The sequence below is a fragment of the Salvelinus namaycush genome, chromosome 24, assembly GCF_016432855.1.
Source record: "Salvelinus namaycush isolate Seneca chromosome 24, SaNama_1.0, whole genome shotgun sequence".
Classification (NCBI taxonomy): Eukaryota; Metazoa; Chordata; class Actinopteri; order Salmoniformes; family Salmonidae; genus Salvelinus; species Salvelinus namaycush.
This window is the reverse complement of record NC_052330.1, coordinates 6838057-6858980: the sequence shown is the minus strand read 5'-3', so window position 1 is coordinate 6858980 and position 20924 is coordinate 6838057. Positions and strand designations below refer to the sequence as shown.

The window sequence follows — 20924 nt, the reverse complement described above, 5'->3', positions numbered from 1 at the left end:
CATCACCATATTGACACACATACTGTCTCACATCGGAACGTTTAGGAATTCAAACACGTGTCACATGCAATTAAAGAACACAGGCGCTACCTGTTATTTTGCCTGTCCTTTCATAAAAGGCAGTGCATGGTTCCCAAAAAACACCCTATAGGTTCTGGTCAAAAGTAGTGCGCTATATAGGGAATAGGGTGCCATTTAAGATGCACCCGCAGTCCTCTCTCCATGCAAGGCCGTTGAGGAGAAGGAAGTGACTTAAACAGAAATGCTATAGCGCTATACAGTACCAGGCAGAAGTTTGGACACACCTACTCATTACAGGGTTTTCCTTTATCTTTTACATTTTCTACATTGTAGAATAATAGTGAAGACATCAAAACTATGAAATAACACATATGGAATCAGGAAGTAACCAAAAGAGTGTTAAATCAAAATATATTTTAGAATCTTCAAAGTAGGCAGGCACCATTTGCCTTGATGACAGCTTTGCACACTAGGCATTCTCTCAACCAGCTTCATGAGGTAGTCACCTGGAATGCATTTCAATTAAACGGTATGCATTGTTAAAAGTTAATTTGTGGATTTGTTTTACTTTATTTCTTAATGCGTTTGAGCCAATCGGTTGTTGTGACAAGGTAGTGGTGGTATACAGAAGGTGGCCCTATTTGGTAAAAGACCAAGTCCATATTATGGCAAGAACAGCTCAAATAAGCAAAGAAACGACAGTCCATCATTACTTTAAGACATGAAGGTCAGTCAATCCGGAACACTTCAAGAACTTTGAAAGTTTCTTCAAGTTCAGTCGCAAAAACCATCAAGCGTTGATGATGAAACTGGCTCTCACGAGGACCATTTCATAGTTTTGATGTCTTCACTATTATTCCACATTGTAGAAATTAGTAAAAAATAAAGAAAACCCTTGAATGAGTACGTGTGTCCAAACTTTTGACTGGTACTGTATGTAATATGTTCTACAAGTCATTATATGGTGACTTACTTGATAACTGTTCCTTTGGCGCCCCCTGCTGTGGTGAGCATGACCCTGGAGGTGAGGCTGACTCGCAGGTCCGACTCCTCCAGACCCAGCAGCTCAGCACAGTACTCCACAGTCTGGCTCGACTGGTTCTTTATGGTGCAGCCACCTGGTGGGACAGACATACAGAGTGGTTACGTTGTAAGTAGCTCGTAAAGTTGTTAGTAACGTTGTAAGGATGACGTGTAGAATGTTGTGAGCGGTTAGGAAGAACGTCAGTGATTTTATTGAAGACTGAGTAAGCTCTGACCCTGGGTAAATATGCATACAGTGATTGCACATATTGTACATTACAACATGGTTTTGACATACATGACATGGATTACAGTTCAATACTGCTCATATCGATACTTAACATCCATTCCGGCTATACAGTCATTGATTCTGACAGACCGTCAATAAGGAAACAGCACGATCAAAGTCTAATACTCTTACTAGCTACGGGACTACTGCATTTTTTAAAGAACAAGCTACGTACAGCAATCCAGCTTCACCCTAGTCTGGTCTCAATAGTATTAGGACAAAGCATACAATCAAATCTCGCATGATTTATCAGCACAGACGTAACCTTTTTGCCAATCTATTTCATAATGAAACAGGCTCCATTATTCCTGGTGTCCATTTTCTGGACATTACAGGAAAGCCCCGTACCAACCACCGCCATAGATCTCTCAGCTAACCCGTTCCTGGCGATACTGTCTTCATTCTCTTATAAAATGGCCGTTTCCAGTTGCAGGTGGTTCTACAAAAACCAGCAAGGAGGTTCCTCGCCATCTTAGCTGCCCAAATCTAACATTTCCCAGCATCTTCGCAGTCGTTTCTATGCGACGCGGCCACGTGTAGAAGATGACACAGTGCGACCAAAACAAAGATCTACAGATACGTAAGAGGCAAATCTCAATGGATACAAAACATGGATTTAATATTTCAGAAAAATAATGTATATGTTTTTTTTGTAGAACCACATGCAACTGGAAACTGACATTTCTAAAGAAACTTTTTAAAAACCGAATCGAGAATGAAGAAATAAAAAAAAACACCAAAAACAGGTTAGTTGAAAATTCTATGGCGGTGGTTCGTGTGGGGCTTTCCTGTAACTAACACCCAAAAATCTTTGGTTATATCACATTATCTGGCGTACAGTCTGTAGATAGACAAGAAGCAGGATAGTGGGAAAGTAATGAGGGAATAAAATGGCTAGTTCAAGGGCGACACAGGATAAGGAGGACAGTTTTGGGACGAGACATAGGAGGGGATAATGGAAATTTTAGGGGCGACAGGAAGGAGGTGATAAGGATGTTTGGTTGGGGCAACACAGGAAGGAGGGGATAAGGGGTACAGTTTGGTGGTAACGATGGAAGGAGGGAGATAAGGGGGAGAGTTCTCCGTGCGACACCAGATGGCGCTTCTCTCAGGAGGAGCTGAGGCAGGATATCATGTGTTTCATGTCAGGGACAGGGAGCAGCTGGACGGTTCCCATCCTCATGATCATCATCTTCTCTGACTGGACTCTTTGCTTCAGTTCACAGTAAAAACGCACCACGGGAGACTCCCGCTGAGTACAAAGTACTTGTTTTAAAATGCTGCCATGCTGTGCCGCTCTCACTCTCACAGAAGGGGGAAAAGATGAGAATTGAAAGGCACTACGTTCGCGTTTCACTTCGATGTTCAAAAGGAATGGTCTATTCTCAAAATGTGACCTTCCTCTGGGTTGTCTGAAACAGCATGTTGTGTAATGTGAAGTCAGTGGGTGGAGGAGAGCCTAAAGACATTCACATCGTAATGAATCAGCCTTGCCAAACAAAATAATATACTTGCCCTAACAACAACAATAAAAATATGAGATTATTCTGTATGATATTATTATAACCGTAGGGTACTACAAAGAGCGACATTCACAAAGAGACATGTGAAACATTTCATCAATTAATCCAACGGCTTTGTATCAATAATAAATGAATGGGAGGAGAATGACAAGTCCCAAGTGTCCTTGTGTCGGTGGCTCTTTGATCGGGAATAAAATGAATTTCACAGACTACAACAAGAGGCCACACGGGCCTTTAGAAGAAAGCTGAAGATCAAAGTAATTGATCACAGAGCAGAGTTTCCTGGGGACAACAGCAAAATGGCGCACCTACTGCAAGGACACAAAAGATAGTTTTTCTGGTCAGGGCCCCTCATGATGAGTTCAGATTTTTTGTGGTTCCCCCCATCAAAATTTCCCATACCTGGACTAGACAGATGACTTATTGAGGCAACACCACACAATGAGGAAAATGCAAAAGGTGTCTGCCAGCTCTCTGACAAAACGCTACCACTTCCTCAGCATCCCTTAGACTTCTTGTCCTGTGCCCTGGTGCTTTACTCATATTGTCACTGCACTGAAAGAGAGACAGTGCTTTGTTGTTGTTTAGTGTACCAAATAGTGAGTGGGGTGATATACTCTGACATCTTATAAGCCAGCCATCTGTTAAGAAAGCTTGCAAACAAGCATGCAAAAAAACAATGAGGAGCGAGCGCGAGACCCGGCTCACATGTGGAAACTATAATGAGCGCTGAGCGAAAGAGAGGGAGGGAGAGAGAGACACCGAGACCCTGCTCACCTGATGTGGAAGCTATAGAGAGCAGTGAACGAGTGAGAGACAAAGCGAGAGAGTGTGAGAGAGAAAAAGGACAGTCAGACGAATAGAGACTGACAGAAAGACCGACAGACACCCTGCTCACCTGATGTGCTCCCTGCCTCCTCAAAGTCGATGTTGCCTAGGTGCAAAACCCCGGCCACCACTCTGAACAGGTCCAGCTTTTCCGTGTCATCCAGGCCGATCTTCTTCATGGCCCCACACATCCTGTTGAAGTCCCCCTGGTCGTCCAGCAGAGGGTCCTTGAGGGGCCCAGCTTTCAGGTGCTGAGGAACCATGGGGAGAGAACGGGTCAGTGGTCACCCTAAGTAGGGGTCAGCCTTTCTCTACAACCTTAACCCTTCAGAAGCCCAGCTTTCAGGTGCCGAGAGACCATGGGGAGAGGATGGGTCAGTGACCAGGGTCACAAGCTCTTTACAGAAGGGGTACCGTCTCAAAGATCGAAGGCTTGCATTGTAGCTGTGTTAATGTTGTGCCCCAACATCAATAAAATAAATAAAAACATATTACCCATAAAGTAATAAAAATACCATCCATTTCCCTCACTGGCAAGAGTTTCTTTGACTTGGTGAAAGTGTTTGTTTAGATCTGAGATGAGGCAATGCTATTGGACTTCGAGCTAATTGGGCTGATTTTTTAAAATGGAATTAGCACATTAAACCTGCATGGAAGATAAAGTACATAACATCTCCTGCGGTAGGAAGAGGAGCAAGGATAGTAAGGTAGAGACCACACCTGGAAAACCAGCAACACAAAGAAGAATGTTACAGTACGATGGTATACTTGGCATAGCAATAACAACATACAGTAGCTTCAAACACCAGATTAGAATGGCAGATAAACGGCTTTTATGATAATTGGGTTACCTAATATTAAACTGTTTTTTTTTTTAAAGATGTAAATTTGAATGGGTTCGTGGATAATGAGACACTAATAAGAATCCATCTCATCATTCAACTTAACTCTTGAATTCATTTTCATTAAAGGAATATCAACTGAAGGTGGTTGCACTAGTTTATGAATTAACTACGGCAATGAGTAATACTTTTCTGCATACAACACAGTACAGAGCAGACATTGCCTTGTAAACCACAACCATAAGTTATAGGAGTGCTAGTGTGTCAAAGCGGTTTATTCTTCTCTACAGTCAAATTGATGGCCTAAGGTGATAAGAAACCCAAGCCATTACAATAATGGAAACCAAGCAGTTTGTTAAAAGCACATTTGAGCACTTCATTCCCAATTATACAGTAGCTGCTTGGCTGCATTTCATGTACTGAGTAAAGTTCCTTGGCCACAAACTTCCCAGTAACTTTCGGATATCAACTAGAAGGATAATATTGCCCCGAGTTTATTTATTTCATTAGGTTTATTTGGCAGGGACAATGCACAACAAAAAAAATAAGTCTCAGCGCACTTTGAAATGATGCGTCCCACCAGATTTCGCTAATAGCTACTTTGCATCTGTAGTCCTCAAATATGCCATTAAAAAAATAAACATTGTACACTGACATTCTGGTCCAACTTTACGCTGGACACAAAATGTGGTCATTTTGACCTCAAGTCTTACACTCCAGAGAAAAATCCCATCATGCACTTAAAGAGAGAGAAGGCATGCAAGGAATCCACCACACTCAGCACCAATGTGAACCCAGACACAAAATAAGAAACTCCCCAAAATTCACATCATAATAAAATAGAAAGAAAATAAATAATCCTTGTAATAGCACAAAATCTATAATCACCTGATCATCCTGTATTATATAGAGCAGAAGCAGTGCAAAGAGACATACAACCTTGATCAACAACAGTGACAGTAAACAGTATAAAACGAGGGGTCCGTCCCAAATAGCACCCTATTCCCTAGTTAGTGCACTACTTTTGACCAGGCCTCACAGTGAATAGGGTGCCATTTGGAACACAAACAGGGTATGGGCCTATTATATCCACAGGCAATGAGCATAAAGGCCATATTCAGCATTCGTCATAACATGATTCTCTCCAATAGGCCAAACCCAGCATTTATCATGAACAGGTGCTTCCTGTGATCAAAAAAAGGTACAATCCTCCATGATCATATAACAAGCTACACGCCTCTCTGGAGACTGCCTTCTCCTGGTGTGAACCTAAAAAAAGGGGCCAAAGGTATCACCTACATGTACTGTACCTACCGTCTAAAAAGAGTCATCTTTAGACCATCTGCTTAGGTAAAACAGACGCTGAAAAACTCTGCCCAAAAAGTACTCAACATTTGTTTGCCTACGGTGTAGTTTTAACTATAATAATGGAAGTCATTCTAATTGTATGGTTTTAACCTACATGGTAGTATAACCTCTACTAAAACATACAGCATCAGCAGCACAATTACAAAACATGATATTATCGGATTGAAAACGTCCACGTTCTTTTCTCCCACATGGCCCTGACTACATAGAACGGATTAATCATCAACGTCCCTCAAGGGGAGAGCAAGAGAGGCACACTGTTGTCCAGGGCATTTCAGAATAACAATAATAATTCATTACACTTGTGAGTCCTGAAGGGGTGTTGCAATAATGGAGAACTTATGCATAATTAATCAAAGGGAGAAGGCAAAGCAAGGAACTCATTTCGACGGAGCATAAAGAATTCTCATTGATACGGTACTTTCATCTATTCATACAGTCCTCATCTCATTGGCTCCTTTCTTAAATAAATTGTTTGCATCACATCTCAGATGAAGTTTCCATAGGTGTATGTATGTATGTATGTATAAATAAGGGGGTTTATCTGACCAGAATGAAAATAAAACAATTTGTAGGCAACCGGTGGGAGTTCTAAAACTTGTAAAAAAAAATATATATTTTTAAGTGTCTTGTTCAGTAAAAAATGTTTATTTTTATTTTTAAATCACTACATCAGTGCATCCGCAGACCAAGAACAATGATCGTTATTTGACTGAGCAGGCCGTTTAGTAAAAGTAAAAGACATTTTGACAGACACAGCGAGCAAGATAGGGATGGAAGAGTACGTTCTGTTATTTTCTCTCAGCATAGACAGTCGTGCCTAAGTGCATTTCCAGTTAGTTCTGGAGATGAGAAACCATCTGTCATTAGACAGCCAAAAACTAAGGATCAGAGGGAGGATTTCCTTTGTGGTTGTCCAGATATCTGGGAATACCCAGAGTAGCTGAAGACAATCAATATGGAAGGTACATGAAGAAAGAAAGGAGAGAAAGGAGATTAAGACATGCACTGTACCTCTGGGCTCTTGCGGTTCTGAAGGATCTGTTTGTCTGTGTCCTTGTTTGCAAAGAAGCGAGTGCATCCTCTGTTCAAATACTGCAACACAGAGAAATATAACAATCAACAGAAGATTGCATGGATCAAGATACTGCAGTATGATATATATGCAACAATTTCAAAGACTTTAGTGAGTTACAGTTCATAAGGGAATCAGTCAATTAAAATAAATTCATTAGGCCCTAATCTATGGATTTCATATGACTGGGCATAGACCCACCCACTTGGGAACCAGGCCCAGCCAATCAGAATTAGTTTTTCCCCACAATGGGATTTATTACAGACAGAAACACGCCTCAGCACCCTCTCAGACGACCCCACAAGTAAGAAGCCGGATGTGGAGGTCCTGGGCTGGCATGGTTACATGTGATCTGTGGTTGTATAGCCAGTTGGACGTACTGACAAATTCTCTAAAACAACACTGTAGGTGGCTTATGGTAGAGATTCCTGCAGTCAGCATGCCAATTGCGTGCTCCCTCAAAACTTGAGGCATCTGTGGTGTTGTGACAAAACTGCACATTTTAGAGTGGCCATTTATTGTCCCCAGCACAAGGTGCACCTGTGTATTGATCATGCTGTTTCATCAGATTTTTTTATGCCACACGTCAGGTGGATGGATTATCTTGGCAAAGGAGAAAAGCTCACTAAGAGGGATGTAAACACATTTGTGCTCAATTTGAGAGAAATCTTTTTTGTGCATATGGAACATTTCTGGGATCTTTTATTTCAGCTCATGAAACATTGGACCAACACTTTACATGTCGCATTTATATTTTTGTTCAGTATAGTTATAACTGACTCTAAATCTATTGAATATCCCATCAACCTTGGTACAGGATGGTTTAAAATGATTGTCAACACATCAAACACAATGCATTAGCAGTAATATGGGAAACTATGACTTTTGAAAGCCATTGGTAAGTAACAGTGCCTAGTCAAAGTCTATACACCCCTTGAAAGGTCTTCACATTTTGCTGCCTTAAAATGACATTAAAACATTTTAAAATTAGATTTTTGTTCCTACTGATGTACACAACCTACTCCACATTTTAAAAATGAAAAAATAATTTTGAATAAGAATCTTTGCACAACTCTTAGGGCAAAATATATACATTGTTCTTATCAAAATTGCTCAAGCTCAGTACATTTGGTTAAGTGTCATTGATGACAGAACCATTCAATCATTGTCTCTGAATTTCAAGCACAATTAAGTCAGGCCTGAGACGGGACCAATCAGGAACACTCAACACATATAAAGCCATTCTGGTGTGTCTTTAGCAATAAAATGTGTGTAATTAGCCAGCTGAAAAATAGAACTCGATCCCAGGTTTAGGTATTCAGAAGACTGAGGCAGGATTTCCTCTAACTTTTTGTCTGGCCTTTGCTACTTTCATGTTTATTTTTATCCTAACAAACTCCCCAGTCCCTGCAGGAGATCGGCATACCCATAATGAAGTCCGTTTAAAAAAATATCTGCTCCAAATCACCCATTCTGTTTGCAACAAGGCTGTTAAGAATACTGCAAAGAAATTGACTTTTGGGTCTTAATTAAAAACAACAGTCTTGGGTCGAATCAAGTACAACAAAACAGAGTGAAAGACTCTGTATTTTCAAGTAGTGTGGCGGCAGCATCATGTTATGCATATGCTTGTCACTGGCAAGGAATGGAACGTTTGTCAGGATAAAATAAAATATGAAAAAGGAGCAAAGCCCAGGTAAAAAGTTTGAGGAAAACCTGCCTTAGTCTTCCGAAAAGCTAACCCTGGGATAGAGTTAAAAAAAATTTGTGGGACAATAAAAAAAAAAATATATATATATACACACAGTACCAGTCCAAAGTTGACACACCTACTCATTAATGAAATAATACATATGGAATCACGTAGTAACCACTTTTTATTTTTTATTAAAACATGTTTTATATTTTAGATTCTTCATAGTAGCCACCCTTTGCCTTGATGACAGCTTTGCACACTCTTGGCATTCCCTCAACCAGCTTCACCTGGAATGCTTTTCCAACAGTCTTGAAGGAGTTCCCACATGTGCTGAGCACTTGTTGGCTGCTTTTTCATCCCTCTGCGGACCAACTCATCCCAAACCATCTCAATTGGGTTGAGGTCGGGTGATTATGGAGGCGAGGTCATCTGATGCAGCACTCCATCGCTCTCCTCTTTGGTCAAATAGCCCTTACACAGCCTGGAGGTGTTGGGTCATTGTCCTGTTAGTCCCACTAAGCCCAAACCAGATGGAATTGTGTATCGCCGCAGATTGCTGTGGTAGCCATGCTGGTTAAGTGTGCCTTGAATTCTAAATAAATCACAGACGTTGTCACCAGCAAAGCACCCCCACACCACATCCTCCATGATTCACGGTGGGAACCACACATGCGGAGATCTGTTCACCTACTCCGCGTTTCTCAAAGACACGGCGGTTGGAACCAAAAATCTTCTTCTTATTGGTGTCCTTTAGTAGTAGTTTCTTTGCAGAAATTCAACCATGAAGGCCTGATTCACACAGTCTCCTTGGAACAGTTAATGTTGAGATATCTTTGTTACTTGAACTCTGTGAAGCATTTATTTGGGCTGCAATTTCTGAGGCTGGTAACTAATGAACTTATCCTCTGCAGCAGAGGTAACTCTGGGTCTTCCTTTCTTGTGGCAATCCTCATGAGAGCCAGTTTCATCATAGCGCTTGATGGTTTTTATGACTGCACTTGTAGAAACTTTCAAAGTTCTTGATATGTTCTGTATTGACTGACCTTCATGTCATAAAGTAATGACAAACTGTCATTTCTCTTTGCTTATTTGAGCTGTTCTTGCCGTAATATGGACTTGGTCTTTTACCAAATAGGGCTCTCTTCTGTATACCACCCCTACCTTGTCACAACACAACTGATTGGCTCAAATGCATAAAGAAAATAAATTCCACAAATTCGTTTGACAAGGCACACCTGCTAATTGAAATGCATTCCAGGTGACTACCTCATGAAGCTGGTTGGGAGAGTGCCAAGAGTGTGCAAAGCTGTCATCATGGCAAAGGGTGGCTACTTTGAAGAATTTAGATATAAAATATATTTTGATTTGTTTAACACTTTTTTGGATAGTACATGGTTCCATGTGTTATTTCATAGTTTTGATTTCTTTACCATTATTCTACAAAGTAGAAAATAGTCAAAATAAAAACCTGTAATGAGTAGGGGTGTCCAAACTTTTGACTGGTACTGTATGTCAAAGACACACAAGAATGGCTTTCCATGAGGTGTTGAGAGTTTCTGAGTGGTCCTGCCCCAGAACGGACTTCAAAAAATGTTTGAATATTGCTGTCCATCAATGACTCACCCAAATTGATTGACCTTGAGCAATTTTGACAAAAACAATGGATAAATCCTGCCCTAAGAGTTGTGCAAAGTTAGTAGAAGTTCATAAAATAATTATTACCGTTGTAATGGTTACGAAAGGTGCTTCCACCAAGCATTAACTCTGGTGAGAAGCATTGAGCAATAAAGACATTTGTTTTCTTTATTTAATTAGGAAATGTTTTGATAATTTTAGTTCAACTTTGAAAATGTGGGGTAGGACAAAAAAAAAAAAATCGAATGTATTCCCTTTTGAGGGTTCATGTGAAGGCTACAAAATGTAGCGATTGCATTTCCACATCACTGTCTCTCTATTTCCATGTAAGTCTGTGTGGCCTGCACAGGCGTTCCACATGATGGATTACACTTCGCTGTGAGCGGATTTGTTGTTTACTTGGGTCTTGATCATTCACCATTGTTCATGGCAAAGAGTGTATTTGGCACAAAATACGTTACTCCTCTCCGTAATTGCCTTCATGCGACTTTTAATGACTTCTCAGTCGCTTGCTCCCTTCCTGCCTGTCACTAGAGATACGGGCCTGATGAGCGCGACGACAACGTCCCAGGTGGGTAGGAGAGAATAACAAAACAGAACCCGGTTGCTTATCTTGTTTGTAGGAGACGAGTCATTTTCAGCTGGCCAGATGGAACGGAACAAAGACTTTAATTACAGAGATAGGCCTTGAGGAGGATTGTATGTCTCTCTCCTTCTCTTCCCTGTGCTCTACACTCCAGACAGGGCATATTCAGTAACGCAACACAAGGCTACAGAACATAACAGACATCTTACAAAGCTCCACAAAGTCCTGCTGCTAACCCCACTGGGTCTCTGCTGTGCACAAAAGTAATTGGTGTGATCAATAAATAAAATGACATTTTAGTTTCCAGATCATCAGAAAAATGGTAGGACAGATAAGACTATTCGAGGAAGCAAGGGACCACGGTCGAGCAGAAGTACCTGGCTTACGGCGCAGAAGAAATGCTTTCGCAGGGGAGAAAAATCACAGAAATACAGGGAAACTATGGCCATACGCAGTACGGCAAATGACACAAATGAGAGGAAGCTGAAGAACATAATTCTGACATGAAAGTGATGTCCAGCTGAAGAGAGGGGAGATGTAGGCTACCTTGGGAGCCACGCTGAAATGATGTGTCCGCAGCAAGTGATGTTGAAGGTACTGAAATCCCTTTTCCCTGCAACTTCCTTCCTGTCTAGCTGCTCAAACTCCGTTTCAATTCCATGCGTTGCTAATCTGCACTGGATGTGAAACAGAGCACATGAGTTGTCTGGGTGTTGTTCTATATATAATTCTATATAATTTCCAACGGTCAATAGTAATGTCCAAGTTGAATTGGAGATCACAAGAAATGTCACTGCATCCCTCAGTTTGACTATCTCCATTACAGTGGACGATGTTCCTGTCAGGAGCTGGAGTCAAAGCACTTCAACTTCCTGATCAACCACTGGTGGTATGCGGGGGCACTGCAGGTAGTCCACACATTTTTTTGATGGAGTATTAATGCTATTATGCTATTATGCAATTTTACATTACTTTTTACAATGACAATTGTTTATAATAATAATAATGCCTTTAATCTATTACATTCACTGATTAAAATATCTTGGTGGTCAATTTTACAAAATGTGGCAGTTGATCGCAATTTGGTGGTCCGCAGAACGGAAAAGGTTGGGAACCACCAGCCTAAAAGAGCCCTGGCAGGGAGGGAACTTTAAAAGAGGGGACCGATATTGGACAAAGCAGGAGGGGAGTTTGTACAACTTCCCTAAAAACCTGCCAGTTAACTACAACCTAATTGGGTGTCTTAAAAGTATCTCATCCCCCTGACAGGAACCAGACGGGGATCTTTAGACCAATGGTGGACAGAAATGGAAGGCACTGAGTTAGTACAACTTCTCGAAACACCTGCCAGCTAATAACAGCAGAATTGGGTGTCGATAACACAGTCTGAGGGAAAACCAGACAGAGAATGTTAAGGATGAACGATAATGGACAAGGCAGGAAGAGAGTTTGTACAACTTCTCAAATAATCTGACAACTGACTATAACAGAATTGGCTTTCCTTAATTAAAGCACAATGCAATGGATTGTTATATTTGTGAAGTTTATGGCATGAAAATAAGCCCTTCTTAAAGGATGGCTGAGAATGCCATCTAGTGGTCTCAGAGGTACGGCGCAACAATAAAAATTCATCCAAACATGTATCATGACTTGACATTTTCATAGCATCGTTTTATGTTAATCCTAAACACCAAAACGAGTGAGTTTCCTTAATATTTAATGAGGAGCTTTGGTACCCCCCGTTGAGCTGACTGCTTGGGGTGGAGGAGCCGAGTCCTCACTCCCTCACACTGATACGAGTGTCAGGTAGTGTTTGAGGGATCGCCCTTAGCAAGGAGCTGCGCAGATTCACTAATCTCAATCCCACGACTCGTTATTTGAGATGCAAGGTGATTTGTAGATCAGTGATTCTGCGGAGCTCCTTACTCAGGTTGATCTTCTTGAGCGCACACGCTCCAAGGAGCTAGCAAAGGGTGAGTGAGTGAGTTTTAGGCCGGCCAGTAGGCCCCACTTACCCTGAAGGCATCTGGGGATTCCAGATGGAACTTGGTCCTGATGTCCTCTGAGGCTCCGGCACACAGCCGGTAGAAGATGTGGTAGTTCCTCTCCTCCTGGCTCTGCTGGCAGATCCTGGACTTCTCCAGCAGGTAGTGGGACACGAAGCCTCCCACCACAGTATTCTGACCAGACAACACCGGTTCAATTAGTATCAGACGTAGCCAAAGCAAACGCTCAAAGTATTTGAACAATTTCAAATAGCATTTGAACACTATTATTATGGTGTTGTCTGATGATTTTAATGATCGTGAAATATGGTACAGCGGTATGATAGTGTTGCTGCTGTACCTTTCCGTTGAAGTGGATCTCTACAAACTTCCCGAAGCGACTACTGTTATTATTCCTGACAGTTTTAGCATTCCCAAAAGCCTCCAGCAGGGGATTGGCTGTGGGATTGAGGAAGAGAAATCAAAACACAAATCCATACAGTGTGGTATTAAGTCACGCTGCTGGGAAGTGAGATGTTTGATGTACCTTCAACTATTCTCTCGTCAATATCTTGACCTGTTCCATAAGACGTTGTTAAGTATCTACAGGGCAGAAGAAAAAAAAATCTGAGTTAATGTGAATACTCTGACTGCACTTTTTTTTACACAAACCAATAGAAAACAGCCTGCCAGATCAGACTGGGATACGTCCCAAATGGCACCCTACTCCCCTATATAGTGCACTACTCTTGACTAGTTCTGGAAAATAAAATGGTGCACTATGAGGAATATGGTGCCATTTGGGACACAGCCTGTCTGTTGACGATGCACAGAGAACGTCATAACTTTACCGGAGGACAAACTTGGTGTTTTCAGTCTTTCCGGCACCAGATTCCCCGGACACGATGATGGACTGGCTCATCTTCAGCACCCTCATGTCCCTAAAGGCCTTGTCAGCTGACAAGAGACATCCAGCCATTAGACAGTGTTAACAGTTTATTTACCCTCTCCGTTACCTCAGTGACACAAACAAAGTATCTCAATGGGATCATAAATGAAGTCTACGGTTTGCAATAGCCACGCAGAAGGTACAATGAATGCTCCTTGTACTTCTAAATGATTACAGTGTTCACATCAGTAACACACACACAACATAATCCAAATGGGATCCTCAAGATGGATGTTTGCATTAGCAAAGTCAAACTGTACATTGAATGCTCACTGGAAATAGGTAGCGAAATCACACTGAAAATATGCCAAGACACAGGAAGGCCAAAAAGATCATCAACCACCCGAGACACGGCCTGTTCACCCCACTATCTTCTAGAAGGCGAGGTCAGTATACAGGTGCATCAAAGCTGGGACTGAAAAACATCTATCTCAAGGACATCAGACCTAAATAGCCATCACTAGCCGGCTACCACCCGGTTACTCAATCCTGCGCCTTAGAGGCTGCTGCCCTATATACATAGAATCACTGGTTACTTTAATAATGGAACTCTAGTCACTTTAATAATGTTAACATACTGTATTCTATTCTACTGTATTTTAGTCAATGCCACTCCGACATTGCTCATCCTAATATTTATAAATTCCATCATTTTACTTTTAGATGTGTGTATTGTTGTGATTTGTTAGATAACTGCACTGTTGGAGCTAGAAACACAAGCATTTCACTATGACCGCAATAACATCTGCTAAATGTGTATGTGACCAATAGAATTTGATTTGACAGAGCAGAGAAAATTACTATAGACTGCCCTCTAGTGGACAGATGTGAAAGTGTAATGCATTGTCAGCCCAACAGTGGCACAGAGACATCCGTGTTTCTACGTCCCAAATGGCACCCTGTTCCCTACATAGCGCACTGCTTTTGACGAGATCCCAATGGGCCCTGGTCAAAGTAGTGCACGATATAGGGAAGAGAGTTCCATTTGGAAGTTCCTTCCTCCCTAGTACTCACCGATAGCGTAGACGTGGGGCGGCAGGGTGCCAAGGGACCTCCCATGGTACTGTTTAATGGTCTCTGGAGCGTAGAGTTTTGGGAGGTCAACATACGGGTTCACGGCAATCAGGATATTGGCTACAAACGTCTGGGAGAAAAAACAAAGGGAAACCTGAAGTCAGAAATACTCTAGCACAAAAGGTAGTTTTTAAAGCAAGATACCATACTAGTGCTGAGCGATTAGTGCTTTTTGAGGTCGGTTCAGTGTCGCACATTTCTTAAAACAATATAATGCACCATACATTATGTGGGTTGAATGATGTAACACAGAATAAAACAATTAGTAAGTCCCATGACGGTAGTGACTACCCATTACAGCTTTTCACTTATTAACCATCATTTATTCACATTACTTAACTATATTTTCTTAATGTATATTACATTTTGTTTTATGACTTTATTATTTCATTCTAAGTCAGCATCTCATCTCTATAGATTTGAGTAGTTCTTCAAAGTAAATAAGGCATACTGACTGCTGAATATCAAATCACTTATATCATGTATTTTCAGGTAGAGATACCAAGCAAAGCAACAGCACGTTCTGTCTCTTTTCTCCCTCTCCATGTCTGCCACACACAGACCGGACACGTAGGCATGCAATGGATTATGGTTATTGTAGTTAATATTATTTCCGCCATGTTGGAAACCACAACTCCTGACTACGTCGCACAGTTCAGACTTCAGATTTCTCTCTAGAGAAACTGCGCATTGAGCTCACAGAAAAAAAGAAAATAAATGGAATTCAAATAATTTAACCGATGTCAGTAAATTAGTCGTTTAAAAAGCAAAAAAAATGACCAACATTTCAGTTAATCGCTCAGCACTAGATACACAAATGCTTTTGGGGTGAACACTTCTGATAACACCCAGTTTTTCCTCAAGTACCTAACAAAACACAAGTCCCATCACTGCTAAAAGGAATTGCCTCACTGCATATCAGCCAAACACTTCCATAGAACACAGCAACCCGTTCAGCAGTTTCTCACTGCAGCCACTAGATGCCACCCGTTGGAAGACAAGTGTCCCATGACTCCTCTCCCCACCAGCTGGCATCCATGTCCCCCTGCCTGCCTGGTTGGCTGTCACCTCAGAGGACCTAATTAAGTTCAGTAGGGAACAGGATAGCGCTCCCTGGCTCTGCTCTGCTCCCTGGCCAATTACAAAGGGGTAGACAGGGGCCAGCAGGGAGACTGATGACAAGCGCTAGCTGTGTCTGCGTGTGTATATGTGTTGTGTCCCCTCCCTGATGGACGGTGTGAAGGCTTTGTCGTTGTCACTCTGGGCTGCCTGTCAGGTGTGCGTGCGCGTCAATGTAGCTGCCCTCGCTCCCATCAGCCACCTGACATGCAGCCCAGAGTGACAATGATAAGGCCGTCACGCCATCCATCAAGGAGGGAACACACCACAACACACACATGCAGTAAAGTACAGTAGGTGAAGAGAGACAGAAGTGGCTGAGGTGACAGGGCTTTAGCATGATAATGAGTGAGTGTTCTATCGGCCTTGCCCCTACTGGTTCAACCTGTTCAGCTGTTGGAACAAGACAGCAGGATATACACTACCGTTCAAAAGTTTGGGGTCACTTCGAAATGTCCTAGTTTTTGAAATAAAAGCAATTTTTTTATTTTTTATTGTTCATTTAAAATAACATCAAATTGATCAGAAATACAGTGTAGACATTATTAATGTTGTAAATGACTATTGTAGCTGGAAACGGCAGATTTTTAATGGAATATCTACATAGGCGTACAGAGGCCCATTATCAGCAACCATCACTCCTGTGTTCCAATGGCACGTTGTGTTAGCTAATCCAAGTTTATCATTTCAAAAGGCTAATTGATCATTAGAAAACCCTTTTGCAGTTATGTTAGCACAGGTGAAAATTGGCCTTCTAGGCAGAGTTCCTCTGTCCAGTGTCTGTGTTCGTTTGACCATCTTAATATATTTATTGGCCAGTCAGATATGGCTTTGTCTTTGCAACTCTGCCTAGAAGGCTAGCATCCTGGAGTCGCCTCTTCACTGTTGACTTTGAGACTGGTGTTTTGCAGGTACTATTTAATGACGCTGCCAGTTGAGGACTTGTGAGGCGTCTGTTTCTCAAACTAGACACTAATGTACTTGTCCTCTTGCTCAGTTGTGCACCGGACCACAAACTTTTGAACGGTAGCGAAAATACAGGTTATGTCTGTTATAAAGTACTTACATAAATTTTGTCTTTACTATACCGCACACGGACGTTGTTCAATAGAGTGGCTTCATTCAAGTACATCAAAGAACCTGAAAAACAACAGTAAATCACAAGCTGTCAAGAAGAGGATGGATCAAAATGGCATTCCTCAAACCTCAGTGGATTTTTTGGGGGTAACAGTTTCAGGGTTGTAATTCAGTTCATTACTATAGTATACTATAGTGCTGCAAAACCACTTAGGTGCCCATTAGGGCAACTTTATGTGATGGTAAGAAACATAAAAACCTTGTGCTGGAGACTGCAGACTTCTGCTAAAACAATAGCAGTGTTTGTGCTATAAACTCACAGTTGTCTTCCACATGTTTGTTGACATCATCCTCAGCTGGGAAAACTTGGTTGATCTGGGCCGTAAAGCTCTGTCAAAACAAGATGGACGTGAAACAGGATTAAATCTGTACAATTTAAGCATTTCACCATGCTGTTCTCTTTCTAATGTATTAAAAGTTGAAGAGTAGGTCACTAAGCACATAAAAGTATGTGGCCTAAAATACCAAATAATGCACAAAGGAGAGAGACACGAGTAAATAAACCCATGAAGTCTATATAAGTCAGTAACCTTTTCCAAGTATGTCAACGTGTTCTTTTAGCAATCCCCAAGTTTCCCAACGGCCACTCAAAACACTGACTGTTCAGAACGCCATTGCTTCAAAGGCCCGGGTGTATGCAGCAGTGAGTGACAAGGGACAATGAATTATTTGGAGAGGCAGAAACAGGATCTGGGAGTTAACTAGTGAGGTGCTGCGGAGTCTGACTGCAAGCTGCAGCCCCTCCCCTATTCAGGCCCATGGTTGTCGGTCAGCACCTCCACTGCAGAGGCCAGCCACCATGCATTATTCACCAGCATTATCAGTACACATGCATGGCCTAGGACAAACAATACTGCTAGCTACATGTCCCCATAGGCAGGGCTTGAGTTGTGAGGCTGGTGTTAGTGTGTTACTCATAGCATGTGTTTAAGGTAAACACATCTGGTGAGTACTACGGGTTATTTCAGAATCCTAAAAGCACATTGCAATTGCAAGTTAGCGTGACTCCGTATGTGAAAGCGCACTAGCAGTTTAGCGTAGTTGATGAGTTTCATTATTCAATCTACCAATATGTTCCCTTCTTTGCGAGGCATTGGAAAACCTCCCTGGTCTTTGTGGTTAAATCTACCTTTTAAATCCACTGCCCGACCAAGGGACCTTATAGATAATTGTATGTGTGGGGTAGAGATGAGGTAGTGATTCAAAAATCATGTTAAACACCATTACGTGGGGCGACGCACAATTGGCATAGCGTCGTCCGGGTTAGGGAGGGTTTGGCCGGTAGGGATATCCTTGTCTCAGTATGTAAAATGTTTAGTAATGAAATGTAAAAAATGTAATAAAATGTATGCACTCTACTGTAAGTCGCTCTGGATAAGAGCGTCTGCTAAATGACTAAAATGAAATGTAAATGTAAATTACGGCACACAGAGTGAGTCCTTGCAACTTATTAAGTGACTTAAGCAAATGTTTACTCCTGAAATTATTTAGTCCCACCATAACAAAAAGGGGTTGAATACTTGGACTTAAGACATTTCAGCTTTTAATTTATTTGGAAAACATAATTCCACTTTGACATTATGGGGCATTGTGTGTAGGGCGGTGACTAAACATCTCAATTGAATACATGTTTAATTCAGTCTAACAACAGATGTGGAAAAGGTCAAGGTGTGTGAATCGTTTCTGAAGATATGCAGTGCATTCATGTTCATGGAACTATGAACAAACACAGTGGGCTACTTGGCTAACCAAAGCTAGTGAAAGATGGCTGGCTGCACCTTTCTCCTTCTGCATGGATACATTCTTCTTACCCAATTCATCGACGCCAACTGCTTTAGCGCCTATTGACGACGGTATCTTCTGACCGGGGGAGTTTTGGTAAGAGCCCAGATGTTTGCGGTACACATTAACACGCACCACTTGTGTTTTAGAAACATAAGGAAGGTATCTTTCATATCAGCGAGAAAATTATATATTTTTTAAATATACATTTTAAAAAACCTTTAAATTACTACACACCTTTATAGGGTTAGTGTTCCCACATGGCCATATCCCAATGTTACAGCGCTTTTTTACAGGAAACAGATGGACACACACAGCCTTATGGGTCTGTGCATAACTGCTACAGTCAGTGTATCTTTTTTATTTGAAGGGTTCTTTCTCGCTGATGAAAGACAAGTGCCATATGTTGTTTCGAAAGCCGTGTCGCAAGCGATGATTATCTAAACATTAAAAGCTCATGTGAACTACAATCCCGGCGCTGAGTTAACTGGTGAAAACTGTAGGGAGAAGGCAGAATGCTGCCTGGAGTTGAGAGCTACATTCTCCTGGCCTGCCCCTAACACAGCACCAGCTAAAAGCCTTCTGCAATTTTACCTTGTCCATTCCACACGTGGCAAAAACATTTCTTCACCAGGGGAAAAAATGTACATGCTTAACAAATATTTTAGAAGTTCGTTTGGGGAACATCTGTGGGGTGACCTTAGACTAGTAAGCGGGTCAGGCGGGCTGCAATGTGTGTAGCTAGCGAGGCCAAGCCAGACATAGCATTGCGTCCCAAATGACACCCTATTCCCTACATAGTGCTGGTCAAAAGAAGTGCACTACGTAGGGGATAGAGTGCCATTTGGGTCAACCAGCTAGAGCCAGCTCCCTCCTGTGGGCCATGGGGACCTGTTGGCCTCTCCTCTTCTGGGCCAGCAATTTAGGTATCATCTCAATTGGCACCCTATTCCCTATTTAGTGCACTACTTGTGAAAGTATTGCACTATACAGGAAATAGGGTGCTATTTGGGATGTGTCCTTAGTGTCTCAAATAAAGGCACTGCAAGAAGGTGTTAAAACTTCCAAGAGTGGAGATGCCAAGGTGACGTACAGTCGGTTCATTCTTTCCTGCACTGGTATGTGCCACATTCTGGGCCCAAACTGGCAAGATTCCAAAGCACTGAGCCACGTGAGGTGACTGAAGGCAAGAGGAAAAGGAGAGGGAGGTGGGGAGGGACGGACGGTGAGGCAATGCCCCCTTGAATTTAAATACGTCCCTCACCCCTCCTCCCCCCCTCTCTCTTTTCACACACACCAAGGCAGAGCAAAACAGTGAAAAAAATGGTATCCCTATTCCCTTTATAGGGCACCAATTTCAACCAAGGCTCTAGAGTTCCATTGGGGACACAGGCCCAGTCTGGGACACATTACCTAACGTTGTGGGCCACAGAGTCAGCCATTGTGGCTCAGGCTGTGTGTGTGACACGGTGTCATGCACTGAGCAGCCCCTCTCTCCTGACATCCCCCCTCAGGGGTCTGCCAGGCTGCGTACGCCGCTGCTGCTCTGAGCGGGCTGGGTGTGGAGGAAGGGAGCTGTAGACTGGCACTAACTGGCTGCTGCAGGGACAGAAGACACATTGTGCCCCTCAGACTGCCTTTTACAGCACAGAACGGACCATAAATGCCAGAGAATGGACACATCCGTTACAAATGACTGGAACACACACACACACACACACACAGCTTCCTTCATAATAAAAGATCTGACGGAGTCTGATGATTTATGGGCCGGATGTAAACACTATAAGTGAGCAAATTGAGGAGGACGTTCACTTTATGACAAAGCCACACAAGGAAGTACGAGTTACCATAGAAACTGGGTTTCGCTAACATCAAGAGCTTTAGCGTAATACATTATCTAGTGAATTAGCAGTGACTGGTGGCTTCGAAGGGAAAGCCTACTTGACCAGGTAAGAGCCACTTTACCTCAGATACTGGGGCTTCATTTTG

At 42.2% G+C, this 20924-nt stretch overlaps 1 protein-coding gene across 5 annotated transcripts in view; it reads right to left on the bottom strand.

Moving 5' to 3' along the window:
- myo6a (myosin VIa) overlaps positions 1 to 20924 on the bottom strand; it is a 91344-nt gene that overhangs the window by 46690 nt on the left and 23730 nt on the right. For all 5 annotated transcript variants that reach the window (XM_038962998.1, XM_038962994.1, XM_038962996.1 and 2 more), the window contains exons 3-12: positions 17411 to 17480; positions 17080 to 17153; positions 14835 to 14964; positions 13723 to 13828; positions 13419 to 13474; positions 13233 to 13330; positions 12902 to 13066; positions 6909 to 6989; positions 3755 to 3935; positions 995 to 1139 (exon numbers count right to left, since the gene is read on the bottom strand). In XM_038962998.1, coding sequence (XP_038818926.1) covers positions 995 to 1139; positions 3755 to 3935; positions 6909 to 6989; positions 12902 to 13066; positions 13233 to 13330; positions 13419 to 13474; positions 13723 to 13828; positions 14835 to 14964; positions 17080 to 17153; positions 17411 to 17480 — 1106 coding nt within the window. The remainder of the gene's footprint in view (positions 1 to 994; positions 1140 to 3754; positions 3936 to 6908; positions 6990 to 12901; positions 13067 to 13232; positions 13331 to 13418; positions 13475 to 13722; positions 13829 to 14834; positions 14965 to 17079; positions 17154 to 17410; positions 17481 to 20924) is intronic.